Source organism: Dipodomys spectabilis, unplaced genomic scaffold (assembly GCF_019054845.1).
Source record: "Dipodomys spectabilis isolate Male_0828 unplaced genomic scaffold, ASM1905484v1 ptg000017l, whole genome shotgun sequence".
In the NCBI taxonomy this organism is placed as follows: domain Eukaryota; kingdom Metazoa; phylum Chordata; class Mammalia; order Rodentia; family Heteromyidae; genus Dipodomys; species Dipodomys spectabilis.
In genome coordinates, this window is record NW_024870694.1 from 6,491,017 (window position 1) to 6,506,523 (window position 15,507).

The following is a 15,507-nucleotide window of genomic DNA, read 5'->3' on the forward strand; positions in this document are numbered from 1 at the left end:
AAATCATAGCAGTTAATGGGGTTTGTTTTAATTTAATCACTGAGACACCTGAAACTGCTAGCAAAAATTCCAATAGTATGCTACCCTGGCTAACATGGGGCACAACTTTCAAATTGGTTAATAAAATGGATTTTTTTTTTTAGCTATTCAACAGAAGGTACATCATTTAAAACAATCTATAGAAATGACATGTTACCAGTAATTTACAATAAAAAAACAAACTCAGCCACGCAAAGAGTCAAAGCTAAAAACAAGATTTTTACTATGATTCAGTGCTTCTATTATCCTTCTGAAAGGAGTTAATGTGATGTAAAGGCAACATTGAAAGTTCTTTAAATTAACCACCTAATTAATCCCTAAAATTACAAAGAATCAAAGTCTTTTACAGGTCAAGTGCAGTAAACTAAAATTTTCTCTCAGCACAAAGCAGCACTAGAAAAATAACAGTACAGATGGGACTTGACTAGTTTTGCAGTGGCTGCTCCATCAATAACAGACATCAGACAGTATCCATCCCAGAGCACAGACACAACTACAGACTAGAGGCGAAGAATGCATCACACTCTTGGCTGAAAAATGTCCTTTGTCTCGGAATCTTTCTAGTTTGAATGAAGTGGACTTTTAAAAAAGTAAATCAGGTCATATAAGTTGGCTGTTTAAATAACATCATGATGAGGTATGAAAGCTCTGTATTCCTTACATTCAGCAGGATTTACCAGAGATGTGTAACAGCTTGTCAGGGGCAACTGTCCAATAGTTTTTACACTTTGGGATTATAATGAATTCTAGAAGGGTATAAGTAAGTCTAAAGAGGATTAAAAAGGATATATGCTCTGAATGAAGTGAGCAACTTTTCCTTCGGAATTCATTTTGAACAGATATCACCAAAAATCTTCTCTGATCACGTATCCCAACATTTGAGTCAAGATGGCCAACTAGCACCGAGAAGTCTTATTGAACTCATTTGCAGTTCTCTTGGCAATTAATACATTTTGTTTTCCATTCCCGTCCAAGCAAAATGTGGATCAGTGAACACAGTACTAGAAGAGCCATTTGTAGATGCAGACTTGTAGGGTACTAGTAGAAGTTGAAATAAAATCGTTAGCCAACACTGAGGTTATTAGAAAAAGATCATTGCCCTTGAGTTAAGCAGGTCTCGTTGAAAAGATGGTTATTTTTTTGAAGATAAAGATGTTACATTATAGGGATCCTATATGCAGCGCAAACACATTAAAATCAAGGTACACTGGCTAAGAAAAACAAATCCCTAAGTAATCTTTCAAAGTATGTTATTTTCCAGGCATGGAGGGGAAAGCACCTAGGGTGACCTCCAACTTACTGAGGACCTTGATCAGACCACAAAACCTGAAATATTTGCTGCAATGCAGACAACAGCCTCTAGTCACACTGGTTGAGTTTGGGAAAAGCAAAAGGTTTGGTTTTCTTCTTATTCCTTTATTAAATTATAGGATATGGTTTTTACTAAGAACTCTAAATCTTGAGAATTGAAACCACTTCCAAATCCTAAGACACATAAGACCAAAGAGAAGCAAAGTCATTCAAATTAGTATGTGCTCCTCTCCTTTCTGCTTTAAAGGGAATCTGCAAACCAGTATCACATTTAAGAATCAGAGTTAATTCTTCAGCATTCCTGACAACTAGAAAGCACATTCACTGAAGGCTGAAGGTGAGGGAGTGGATGGTTTAACTTTAGTATCTGAAGAATGGCGCCAATAGAGGAAAGAAAACCATCCAATCTCAGTAAGGATTAATGCAAATTTGGCTAGAAAAAGCCACCAGGTAATCCAAAGGTTCACTGTGGAAGAACTCATGAAAAGTACTCTGAAGTATACATAACAGGTCTAAACACCTCCCTTGTTGCAAGTAGTTGTGTGAAATTCAAGATAAAAGGTTTAGTTTTATCTTTTAATGTCAGTATTTTTCCCCACTCTATAAAGGGAATGAGGAGGAAGTCCTCTTTTTTCCCCACAAAAAAGGGAGCCACATTAATATGTGTATATTCCCATGACTCTAATGTAAATGCAGATCTCCAAAGCCTAGGGATTTTTCCATAAGAGAGTGGGCCATTCTGGTTACCCTTTTATTATAAGGGTATTCCACCACAGAGAGCCAGAGGTTTTCCAATGTGTGTAAGAGAGCAGGTGCGCAAGGCAAGCAAATGAGCGCAAACAGTATTATGGAAAACATTTGAGAAGATAGCTCCATGAGGACTGTGGGCTCCACAAGAGGACTCAACTGAGTAGCCTGGTCTTACACAGGAACATGAAAGTTGAATATTCCTTCAAAGCTGGAAACCTTCCATAGGAGCCTCACACTGCTGGAAGATGTACTGCTGCTGGCTAAGGTCAACCTGGGGTGCAATGCTGCTATCCTCATCTTCGGTCCCAAAGTAATGCTCAATAAGATCAAAGGCCTTCTGGTAAATCTCCTGGTTTTCATGACTCTGTAGGAATTCAATTTTGTCCAGACCTAGAATGAAGAATAAAGGAAACTCTTGACTGGCAATTCCAATAAATTATTTTGCATATACTTCCTTTTTTGATTTAAAGGAAAAATCTCTACTTACATATCTCTTATATTCTATGCCAGTATAGAAATGGTTGGTGGTATTACATGTGAAAGCTAGTAAAGGCTCCAGCCAGGTGCTGGTGGCTCATATTTAATTCTAGCTACTCAGGAGGCTTAGATCTATCTGAGGATTGTGGTTAAAGCCAGCGTAGGCAGGAAAGTCCATGTAATAACTCTTTTATCTCCAATAAACTACTCAGAAAAAGCCAGAAATGGAGTTGTGGCTCAAGTGATAAAGCACTAGCCTTGCGCAAAAAGAACTGAGGGACAGTGCCCAGGCCTGGAGGTTAAGCCCAGACCCAGCACAAAATAAGACATAGAAAAAAAAAAATCTGACCTCTTAAAAACACAGGCAAGCAACACCCTGTCCATAGAAACAGAATTTTTTTTTTTTGATCAGTTGTGGGGCTTGAACTCTGGGCCTGGGTGCTGATCTCCTTAGCTCGTCAGCTCAAGGTGAGCACTTCACCACTTGAGCCACAGCGCCACTTCCAGTTTTCTGATGGTTATTTGAAGATAAGAGTCTCTTACCTGGGCTGGCTCTGAATTGAGATCCTCAGATCTCAGTCTCCTAAGTAGCTAGGATTACAGGCATGAGCCACCAGTGGCCAGCAGAAACAGAAATGTTTTTTTTAAGAGTTCTTACATCACATAGTACTAAGAAATGTTAGTATTTTTATTGGAATCATCTATGGCTTAATTCTTAGCAATAAGCTTCTTCACGCAAAGCATCTTACCATAAGCTTCTTCAATCAAAGCACAGTACGGATTAATGCCAGAGCCATTTCTTTTGGCCTCTTGTTCTCCAAGCCTCAGAATATTTTCCAAACCATTTAGGGCAACCTGTACAATCTTAGAGTCCATGACAGTGAGGAGATCACAGAGTGGCTTGATACAACCCAGTTCTACTAGGTACCTAAATCAATACAAAGAACAATGTGGTCAAACAATATACCTCATTTTGTAAAATGGTAAGAATCAACTTCAAACTTACTGAATGAAATTAAGTACTCAATCAACTATACAAGTTATACCTAATCACAAAAAAAGCTTCAAAAATTAACCAAAACCAAATATCCTGACATCTGTTTTCCTCTTCACAATTTTTGGATTGCAAAAAGTAAGAAATAAGAATTCTTTCTAACTATGAATAAGAGTATTTTTTCAAAAAAGTAGTTTTCCTGGGCTGTCATATTTGTTACTATAGACAAGCCACAATTCTCAAATATGACAACGTATTTGGTTTGAAAAGCCAGCACAAGCCCAACAGATTATCTTCCCAATGTAATTAAAATTTTATGAAAGTTGCTGAGAAGACTATGAGAAGAATAGAACAAACTTAAAGAAGACGCTGACCAAAAGAAAGACATGTAGACCAGGTATGGAGGTCCATGCCCATCATCTTCATGTTTAGAGATACAGGTAGGAGCATAATGAGTTTAGAGACCAGCCTGGGATATCAAGCAAGTTTAAGACCAGCCTGGGCTCAGAGTAAAACCCTGTCTCACTAAATCACAAAATAAAAAACCAATGAGGTAGGTATTAGGACATTAAATGTACATTTGAGTCTATAACACTAAAAGTAAGTGTTAAAAAGGGCTAGAATTAAGCATATTTAATTAATAATATCTCACCTTATTCCTCAAATAGAGTTAAACTTTCATTCTAAGTAATATATTGGGGAGAGATGGAAACAGTGTTTCCTTCAATTTGCAAAATATTACATGGTCAGTACGTACTTGATCTGTTCAGCTGATCCTCCAGAAGTTGCATTTGTGATGGCCCAAGCAGCTTCTTTCCTTGTTCGAAACTCAGCAGTTTGTAATATACTAATAAGGGCTGGAAAAATGTTGGCGTCTATCACAGTCTGAAATTAAAGCAAAATTTAAATAGAACAGGAAATTAATCCTAATATTAACTTTTAACTAGTTCACTAATCACACCCTGAGGCCACCTGTGAAAACTAATGGGGCTAGCCAGGTGCCAGGCGCTCAGGCCTGTAATCCTAGGTACTCAGGAGGCTGAGATCTGAGGATCACAATTTAAAGCCAGCCTGGGCAGGAAAGTCCGTGAGACTCCTATCTCCAATAAACCACCAGAAAACCTGAAGTGGCACTGTAGTTAAAGTGGTAGAGCGCTTGCCTTGAGCTAAAGAACTCAGGGACAGAGCCCAGGCTCAGAGTTCAAACCCTATGACTGACAAAAAAAAAGAAACAAAACTAAACTAGTGGGGCTGGATGCCAGTGGCTCACATCTGTAATCCTAAATTACCAGGAGGCTGAAATCTGAGAATCATTTGAAGTCAACCTGGGATGACAAATCCTAGAGATTAAATACATTGGAAGAAGTCTTTATTATCATTAACCTTCAGGCTATTAGTGGTATCAGGGATAATATAATAACAGTTTGTGATGTTATTCTCCAAGTATTCTTCCTGAGCTCTTATCTTCATTCTACCCCCATAACAAATTATACAATTTATATATAACTGTGTAAATTATAAATTGCATGATTATACAACAAATTATAAATTATATAATACAAATATACTATTGTATATTATGATTGATACAATTACATAGTTACACAATTCTATCTGTTAATCTTATCGGTTCCCTTGTATGCACTCTTGCATATATGTTGTGACTCTCAAGTTAATCATTTGTCGCTGAAGTCCACCCAGGGTACCCAGCAGCTTACTACACATCTCAAACGCATCATCTGCCCTCTCTATCATCTCCTTTTAAGCCTCTCCAGTTTACAAAGGCTATTTATCTTCATTCTGTATTCACTCAATCAGTTATCACTATCAACTGGAAATATCCCAAGTCTAGCTTTTCTGTTCTTTAGGATTTCTACTCCATCTTATTCCAAACTGCTACCTCTCAATGAGATTAGAAGGTCATTATTTGAAATACTCTGGCTCAATTCCAGTAACATGATTTTATATGCACACTACAAATGGCTACGGTTATCAATCTCAGTTCCTAATTCAGTTTTATAGGGAGACTAATACCATTCATGGCCAAAACTTTTTGTCAGTGATGAAAGCCAGCAATATTTAACAGAAAGAATCCTAATTTGATTATGTCATTTACTGGAGATGTCCTTGAGAAAACTGATTTCTATGAGACTGTCTTATCATGTTCTAAACTGCTATGTTCATTAGTAATAACTGTATATAGATAGTAGGTATAACATGGGAGATGTGATTTTTTTCTTTCTTTTTTTTTTGTTGGTTGTGGGGCTTGAACTCTGGGCCTGGGCACTGTCCCTCAGCTCTCTAGCTCAAGGCAAGTGCTCTACCACTTGAGCCAGTGCTGCTTCCAGTTTTCTGGTGATTTATTGGAGATAAAAAGTCTCATGGACTTTCCTGCCTGGTCTGGCTTTGAACCCGATCCTCAGATCTCAGCCTCCTGAGTAGCTAGGATTACAGGCGTGAGCCACCAGCTCCCGGTAGGAGATGTGAATTTATTGTGATTAAAATTCTGGTGAGACAAACCTTATGACTCCACTCAACTCCAAGTCCTCTGAGTCTCTTATTATACCTTTTCCAACCCATTTTTCCAGACCTGATCATGACTTGTGCTGAGCACTTGGCACAGTGCTTTTCCTTCAGTTATTTTCCCAGTGACAAAAAGGCAAAATTAAAGGGCAAATAATCACTTGGAAAAAAAGGAAAGGAAAGCCAGTCTCCTAAAGTTTCTGATAATACATGAGTTCATTGTAAAAATAAACATTTTAATAAGCATGAGTCAATTAAATCTATTTAGCATAAAGTCCATCATATTGTTTAAAAAATGTAAGATATTTTTTCTAGGATCTTTAATAAATCATTACTTATTAAAGGCAAAGGGAAAAATCAAGGCCTAAATGTGTGTGTGTTTAAAGGTTCGGTGAAAAAAACTACCCATCAATAGAAATAAAAGCAGGTACTTTTTGACATTACCTGGATTTGTGCCCTATTTCCAGCCGTGATGTTAGATATAGTCCAGCATGCTTCCTTTTTAATAGATTCTTTCGGGCTACTCAGCAAATGGAATAAACTCTGAAGAGCTGAGCAATTCAAAATTACCTAAAAGGAAAAGTTTAAAATGTTCACTGACTGCATTATTCCAAACTTATTTTAGGAAAATATCAAAATCTTCTCTTGGACTTTATATATTTTCATATACATAAGAAAGTACTAAAGTTAGAATTAGTTTCTAGGTCATCAAACTAGTTTCATTATGTACTTTCACAACTGCTAAAATTGCAGTTTATAAAATATAATACTGAGCCAAGTATGTTGGCAATATGCCTATATTCCTAGTAGTCAGGGGAGGATGAGATGAGATTCACAAGTTTGAGGCCAGCCTTGGCTACACAAATGCATTTACTTTAGTGTCACTACAGCTAACGGATAAATATACCTAGAGATCAGAAAATAAGAAGTATTCTAAGATTTTTAAGTCCTCAAATAACTATCTTGCAGTGAAATACATACTCAATGAAATCTATATCAAATATAGAATACAAATATTAAAAAAACATACCAAATATGAGTTCACAAACTCTTGACTGGGGGAGAGGGGGTGTCTCATGACCCTGGGACCCCCTCCCCCTACAAAAGGAAACATTACTGGCAGAATATAGGTTATGCATAAGATCATGATAGATCAGCAGAGACAAGTGTCCTATGCTGATGGAAAAAGTAGGCATGAAAGCTCATGGTGGTTGGGTACCGGTGGCTCACACCTGTAATCTTAGCTACTCAGGAGGCTGAGATCTGAGGATCACAGTTCAAAGCCAGCCTGGGCAAGAAAGCCCATGAGACTTTTTTTTTTTGGGGGGGGGGGGGGGGGTCCGGTCATGGGGCCTGAACTCTGGGCCTGGACACTGTTCCTCAGCTCTTCAGCTCAAGGCTAGCGCTCTACCACTGGAGCCACAGCGCCACTTCCAGCTTTTTTCTTTTTGCTTATGTGGTGCTGAGGAATCAAACCCAGGGCCTCAGGCATGCAAGGCAAGCACTCTACCACTGAGCCACCTTCCCAGCCCCTCCATGAGACTCTTATCTCCAATAAACCACCAGAAAAGCAAAGTGACGCTGTGGCTCAAGTGGTAAAGCGCTAGAACCTTGAGCTGAAGAGCTGAGGGACTGTACAGTGCCCAGGCCTAGAGTTCAAGCCCATGGAAAAAAAAAACAAAAACAAAAACCAAAACAAAAGCTCATGGTGGTGAGTTGTTATATTTAATTAAAGGAACACATATGGTAAGCACCTAAAGCCTATGTGGCAGTGAGGAAATACAAAAACTTGCTTTTTAATTCCCCCGCCCCCAAACATACTCTTAGTGAGTTACAAACCCAGTCCTAGAAACCACTGAAGACTATTAAGCATATGGCTCAAAATTTGAGGAACACAAAAATTAGTTGCAACACTCCTTTTGATTCCATACCCCAATCTACCAAGGTTCCCTCAGAAATAAATGCCATTAGTCCTATTCTTCTAAAGAGATTTCACCCAAGTACAATCAAACATGTATTCTTTTCTTCTTTTCTAAAATGTCTAAACTAACACTGTAGGGAATGAGCAGAGAGGGGAGAATCAAGCTGATGTCCAGGTTTCTGGCATGGACAACTGTTAATGCCACTCACTGAGATAGGGTACAGAAGCAGTAGTTCAGATACATGAAGAACAGAATAATTTGGAAGTATACCGCAAATAAATAATTATAGCTGGAAAAACTTAAGACAACAAATGTAGTCTATTTAATTATATAGAGACAAGGAAAGCACAAACATTGAATAAAAAGTTAGAACTGGTTAAGAAAAAGCTAAGTTCAAAATTTTTCCTAATTTTCACAATCCATGCACAAAAGGGTTATCATTAAAGTTGTAAGATTTATGAATGAGCTGAAGAACTTCCCTGTGGAGAATGATCTCACAAAGAGAACAAGAAAAAGTAAAGTTGGTAAGAAGAAATAAATGGTCAATGAAACAAAGAACCAAAACACGTCAATATCACGAACAACTATCTAGGAAGGTAAGTTTTAAGACATCTCAAAGAAAAACGTCCAGAACAATCCACTGTATCTTGATATCAAAATTGAGTGGGCACTAGAAAAAATTTTTCTTACATAAAAGATAAGGAAGCTATCAAAAAGATAATTAATTCAACAATTAGTCATTTCAAATAACAGTATAATAAATAAACATTTGCCTCCAAAAGGAGGGGTGGGAGGGAGAGAGTCAAGTAACAGGCCAATACAGAGATACAAGTTATTGAGAACAGAGATACCTAAGGAAAATATTTCTGTTTTTGCTTTTCTGTGTGCCAGTATTACAGCATTAACTCAGAGCACCTCATTTTCTCACTAGGCATTTTTTTGCTCATGGCTGGTGCTCTACCACTTAAGCCACACCTCCAACTCAAGTTCTTTGCTGGTTAGATTGGAGATAAATTTCTTATATTTGTCTGCCAGGGCTGGCTTCAAACCTAGATCCTCAGATCTCAGCCTCCTGAGTAGCTAGGACTATAGGCATGAGCCACTGATGTCTAAAGCTCAATATGCTGTTTTGGAAGGGCAAAATATAGTTACTTATTCATACCTGTGTCTGAATATCATCCCCCGTGACAATGTTTCCTACAGCTCGCAAAGCAGGAGAAACTACTTTATAGTCATCGTGCCTGCAACCATAAAAAGAAATGTTATAGCTAACAGCTCTAATCTACAGTTCCTTTTCTAAAGGGATAAAATCTGAAAAAATTATAAATGGTTAAGATTTTAGAGAAAACATACCTATTAGTTATTAAGGGAACCCTAACACAATGACAAAATGCTTGGTATCCTCTAGAGGAGCTGCCTTTTCCCTTTAATGCTTTGGGAAAAACTACAAATAATTTCTAGTCATCTTTCCCAGGCATTTCAGCACCCTGATTGCACAATTTCCTTTTTCATTCCTAATGTGGGCTTCCTCTTTAGTCTTCTATAGTTGCTGAGATAATAAAGAACAATGAGTAACGTTTATATAGTTTTATAATTTATTTTTTTAGCAGTGATACTGATAAGTCAGCTGCTTAACTAAGTTGAAAATAAAAGTGAGAATTAGTACCTCAAATACTGAACTCTTCCTACTAAATCTACAAAGCTGTCTTACTGGTCAAAAACACTTTCCACAAAGGCATTTTATATACAAAACATAGCTACTAAGTCCTAATTTCAGAATAAGTCAATATTATTTAACTTTCCTTAAAGGTCCTACTTTCTTCTCCTTTAATGAGACTGGTTATTCTTAAAACAGTTTCTTTACATTTAAGATTTAATAACTAAAATACAATAATTAAAATGTATAGAAATATAAAAGGATTACTTCCCAGACTTAGATAGCTTCTGACTCTAGCAGCATCATGTTGCCTTTAATTCACTATAGCATTACTTTCTTGCAGTTAAGTCTATTGGCCAGCTTTGTACAATCCCTGAATTTTGTGTCTGTACATTAAACTCAACTACCCTATTCAACGTCATTCAGAAAAATGTATATCTACTTTGTATTTCAATTAAATTTTATTTGTTGCATATACACTTCCTCATTACCTTACCAGTCTATTTTTTTCTAAGTACTACCTAAAAATGTAATTACTATACTTTCAAATTATTTATGCCATGAGTAAGTCTCTCATTTCATCACCAAAGGCACAATAAAGGATAAAATAAGATTCAATGTCTGTTACTAGTAGCTCTAAGAGAGACAGATAAAGGATGACTATTTTTAGTGACAATAAGCCTTCTGATTTTTAGTCCCAAGCACAATAAATCAATAAAAATATGATCAACTAATATTTAAGTATGAACAAAAAGAAAAGTACTATGGAGGGGAAAAAAGCAGATACATTTTTAAAAAAAGATACATATTTCGACAGTAAAACAATAATAAAAACACACAATGAATCCTATTGAAATTCTTTTAGAAGGGGAAAAAGGCAGGCAGAGTAATTAGAAAGGGTGAGATTCATTACAATACATTGTAAATGTGTGGAAATTCAACAATGAATACCTTGGGCCCCCCCTTATAACTAACACGTTTAAAAAAAAAAAGATATCTTACATCAGCAGCTCCACAAGTCTCCTACATACTCCTGCATCAATGACTGCCTGAATTTTATCATTGGGTCCATCTGATAGATAAGAAAGAGCCCAACAGGCATCAGCCAGTACATCAGTGTCGCTGACAAACAGCAACCAGGAAAGGACATTCAGACAGGGGGAGACCTATTAAAAAAAAAAAAAAGACATTATGAAGAAATTGAACAGAATAAAAAGCAGAAATAAGATACTTAAGAAGGCTGCCAGGCAATCACTTGATGACTGATTGCATTTCTGTCTTTGGGAATGCTGTCTGTGGTCTTGTTTACTTCGCTGAGGTAATCAGAATCCAGAATCAGAATATAAATTCAGAGGAATATAAATTCAGAGTGGCACAAGCGTTAGAGGACTCACCAAGGAACAACAACAAAAAAGGTTCAGAATATAAATTCAGAAACCAAGTTTTATATATACCTATTCTTAGGGTTAAATTCTTTGGCCTAGTCTTTGTCAACCAGGTAAAAGAATCTCACATATGCCACTGCTCGGAAATGCTATATTTTAGATACTTAGTCAACAAAAAAGGTTCAGAATATAAATTCAGAAACCAAGTTTTATATATACCTATTCTTAGGGTTAAATTCTTTGGCCTAGTCTTTGTCAACCAGGTAAAAGAATCTCACATATGCCACTGCTCGGAAATGCTATATTTTAGATACTTAGTTGTTAACAAAAATTACTAAAGATGAATTTGGAGTTTTTCCAGGCAGCAAGAAATGATCTCAAATTTAAACAAAAACCAGAAATGACCAAAACAATCTATTTCTGTACAAACTGATAAAATTCTTTTTTTTTTTGTCGGTCGTGGAGCTTGAACTCTGGACCTGGGCGCTGTCCCTCAGCTCTTCAGCTCAAGGCGAGCGCTCTACCACTTGAGCTACAGCGCCACTTCCGGTTTTCTGGTGGTTTATTGGAGATAGGAGTCTCACGGTCTCTCCTGCCCGGGCTGGCTTTGAACCGCGATCCTCAGATCTCAGCCTCCTGAGTAGTTAGGATTACAGGCGTGAGCCACCAGCGCCCAGCTCAAACTGATAAAATTCTAACATTCCAAATTTTACTATTCAAAATTATCTCTCTGTAATCGTTAAATTGGTTGCTGAGGTCTTTTAACAGCACTTTTCCTGCCAATTTCCCACAAGTATAGTGCTTACCTTTGCAAATTCTGGAGGTGGACTTTTCCCTCTACAGAGATTAGACAATGCCCACACTGCATTCCGGGTCATGGTCAAACGATTTTGCTTTGAAAATAACCTACAAGCATGAGAGTGTGATGGTAAGTTATACAACAGATGTTAATTCACTGACTGCGTAAAATAAGTAATAAACTAATGCTATGGATAAAACAGTAGACTTCAAATAGATTTCTCCAGGACAAAAAAATTCATTAACTCCATTATAAGTAATCTGGAATTTTAGCACTGGAGCAAGTGTCTGAAGAAATGATCTAACAAATTAATAAGAAAGCATCAGGGGAAGGGATAACATTGTCCAAAAAGAAACCCCTCTGTACACCATCTTTTAAATAAATAAAAAACTGGAAGGAAAAAAAGGCATATGGAAAGTAACACTAAAAAATACAAAGTAATTTCCAAAGATAATGCTTTCTGAGGAACTTCTCTTGTTCTTATTATTACTCATGGAAAGGGGAAAAAAGGCAAGCAAGCAAAAAAAGAAATGAAACTTACTGCAAAAGAGGAGGAAGGATATTGCAGTCTAAAACATAGTCCCTGCACATGGTACTATCACCAGCAATGTTGCCCAGGGCCCAGACTGCCTGTGAAAGAATTAATTCGTTAATAATAATGTGTAACTTAATTCCCTCATAAATCTTTCAAAGGGGCCAATATATCACAGTAATGCTTTAAATAAAGAAAATGAGTTAAATAACATTTATGGTGAGATGAACCAATATTTATATTCTTTCTTTCTATAGGACCCCATTCTCATTCCTAAGTAACATTTTATATAGCTCTTGGCAACCAGCAGATTCAAGTACCTTACTAAGCTGAGTTGATTCAAGTGCTATCAAAATACAGATAATTTTATTAAACTTTTGGATGTGATAAAAAGCCCTATTCACTTAGTGGTAATATCTTTTAAAATGTGATAAGGCTGGCAATAATAAAAAAAAATAATGTTGTTTTTGTCTTTTCTAGTAAAATGACTGAAGACTTCAACTAGAAACTCCCAAGAAACCCTCTTATAGAGACTAAAAAGCTTATAGAGACTAAAGAGTTTTATGTGGCTAGAAGTGTGCTTATATTCACAAAATATATTCTATTTTGACTAAGTTTAAATTTCTAGAACACTCCCAGGAACAAACTGGATTATCACAGTATCACCCACTCAAGTCCTGAATATGACTAACAGGAAGGTTTTAGTCATTCATAAGTTCATCTGCTACTCCTTACTTACTGTATTTTTACTTAATTTTACTTGTTTTGTTTACCTGTTCCTGGACATCTTCAAACTCTGAGCTGAGCAACTCTATGAAGATGGGTACTGCTCCTGCCTGGATCACAATCCGGGTCTGAAGGGAATTTCCTGAAGCAATGTTTGTCAGTACCCAAGCTGATTCAAACTAGAAAAATAAGAATAATTTTCATCATCCTAACAACTTAAAATCTTGCTCATAATGATTTCTATATATAAAGAAGAATCTGAGATTGTTATTTGCAGCTCTGATCAGCTGAATACCATTATAATTTTATACCAGTACTGGGGCTTGAACTCAGGGCTTCGTGCTCTTGCATGGCTTTTCTGTTCAAGGCTGGTGCTCCTATTACTGAACCATACACCCCTACTACTGACAATATTAACTTTAAAAGAACTTCAAAGAATTAGCACACCCTATATTCAGGGTGTCTAACATTTCAAATCAAGTTACAGTTAACATGAGACCATAAAAAAATGAGGAAATGTTGTGTAGGCTATAAAATAAGACTCCTGAGGTTCAAATAAAAAAAACTAAATGAGGGGCTGGGAAGGTGGCTCAGTGGTAGAGCGCTTGCCTTGCATGCCTGAGGCCCTGGGTTCGATTCCTCAGCACCACATAAGCTAAAAGAAAAAAGCCGGAAGTGGCGCTGTGGCACAAGTGGTAGAGCACTAGCCTTGAGCTGAAGGACAGTGCCCAGGCCCAGAGTTCAGGCCCCACGACCGGACCCTCCCCCCCAAAAAAAACTAAATGCAAAATAATATACATAAATATAGTGCAAAATCACATTACCAAACAGGGTTAAAAAGACTATGAGTTAATACAGTTTTATTTTGAGGCACTTAACTTAGGGACTCAATGTTTGATAATATACAAGTTACTCTACCACTTGAGCTACACTTTCAACCCTTCTTAGATCTAGCTATTTTTTCTAAGGTTTTAAATTTTCCCCCAGACCAGGCCTCAGATGAGAATTCCCCTACCTATACCTCCCACATTGCTGGGACCACAAGTGCATGCCACCAAGCCTGGCTTATTTACTTAGATAGTATCTTACTAACTTTTGTGCCCAGGCTAAGCTTTAGTATTGACTGGATCTCTGCCTCCCGAGTACCTAAAATTACAGGTATAAGCCACTGAGCCTAGCCCTTAATGTAATTATTGCACAGATTATATCTGAATGCAATTATAAGAAACTATAAAATATGTATTACTTATACAAAGAATCCTGGATGACATCAGAATGGGGATAAGATAAAAAAATTTTCACTGAAAACTATGTTCCCTTGGGCCTTAATCTATGTATATGGTATCATACATAATTTCTGCAAGACTGGCAAAGCAAAATAGAAAGATATTAGTGTAAAGTGTATAAAATGTGGTTATAGCGAGAAAGGCAAAAAGTATTTTAAATGTTAAATAGGTCAAAATGAGTTAACAGGGAATTCATAGAAATAACAGCTTCAATACATAAGAGCTTCCAATAAATGAGAAGACTCCAAACCAAAGAGCATTTCTTACAGAGCATTCCAAGTATTGAGAAAAAAGGGCACATATGGAGTATTATAACACTAGTAAACAGAAGATATGAACAAAATTATAGTCAGCAAACTAAAGCATGCTACTAATTCTACAAATCTCTAGCAGTAACTTGTCTCACTAACTTAGTGTTAGAAAGTAGAAGTTAATAAATATTTCTTTCTTGGTTTTGGTCAATCCTGGGACTTGAACTCAGAGCCTGGGCACTGTCCTGAGATCTTTTGCTCAAGGCTAGAACTAGGGACTCTACCACTTAAGAGCCACAGCTCCATTTTCTGGTTAGCTAATGGTTATAGATAAGAGTCTCATAGACTTTCCTGCCAGGAATGGCTTTGAACCACAATCTTCAGATCTCGGCCTCCTGAGCAGCTAGGATTATAGGCATGAGCCACCAGCACCCAACGGAAAGCTTGTATTTCTAGATAGTTCATAGTTCTCATACTTATTTAACAAAACACATAGAAAGAAAAAAAATTAACATTCCTTTCCTTTATTTATCTAACAGGTCAACAGTACTTCTAACTTTTTCTAAGCTTTCAGATAAACTAAAAAAGCAGGGGCCATAAGGGAAAACAGAGCCATCAGAGGAAGAAATGGCAGACAAGGGAACTGACACAGTTCAAAGCCATGTGAGTGATAATAAATGCATAGAATAGCAGAAGGCACTTAAAAGATTGAAAGCATGGCTAATGTGGTGGGCTACCTAGCAAGGGCAATCAATTCATACTGAGCGAAAAGAAAGAAAGGGAAAGAAGGGAGGGGAGGGGAAAGGAGGATGTTCAAAGCCTGTAAGTGACAAAACAAGTAGATGGAGTAGCTGA

The 15,507-nt window shown here is 37.0% G+C and overlaps 1 protein-coding gene across 1 annotated transcript in view; it reads right to left on the bottom strand.

Annotated features, from left to right (window-relative positions):
* Positions 1–238: 238 nt before the first annotated feature.
* The window catches only part of Kpna1 (karyopherin subunit alpha 1), a 54,030-nt gene continuing 38,761 nt past the window's right edge, over positions 239–15,507 (bottom strand). The window contains exons 6-14 of the mRNA XM_042668961.1: positions 13,163–13,294; positions 12,399–12,487; positions 11,865–11,964; positions 10,676–10,839; positions 9,179–9,257; positions 6,539–6,664; positions 4,329–4,456; positions 3,327–3,505; positions 239–2,490 (exon numbers count right to left, since the gene is read on the bottom strand). Of these exons, the coding sequence (XP_042524895.1) occupies positions 2,303–2,490; positions 3,327–3,505; positions 4,329–4,456; positions 6,539–6,664; positions 9,179–9,257; positions 10,676–10,839; positions 11,865–11,964; positions 12,399–12,487; positions 13,163–13,294 (1,185 nt within the window). The 3' untranslated portion in view covers positions 239–2,302. The remainder of the gene's footprint in view (positions 2,491–3,326; positions 3,506–4,328; positions 4,457–6,538; positions 6,665–9,178; positions 9,258–10,675; positions 10,840–11,864; positions 11,965–12,398; positions 12,488–13,162; positions 13,295–15,507) is intronic.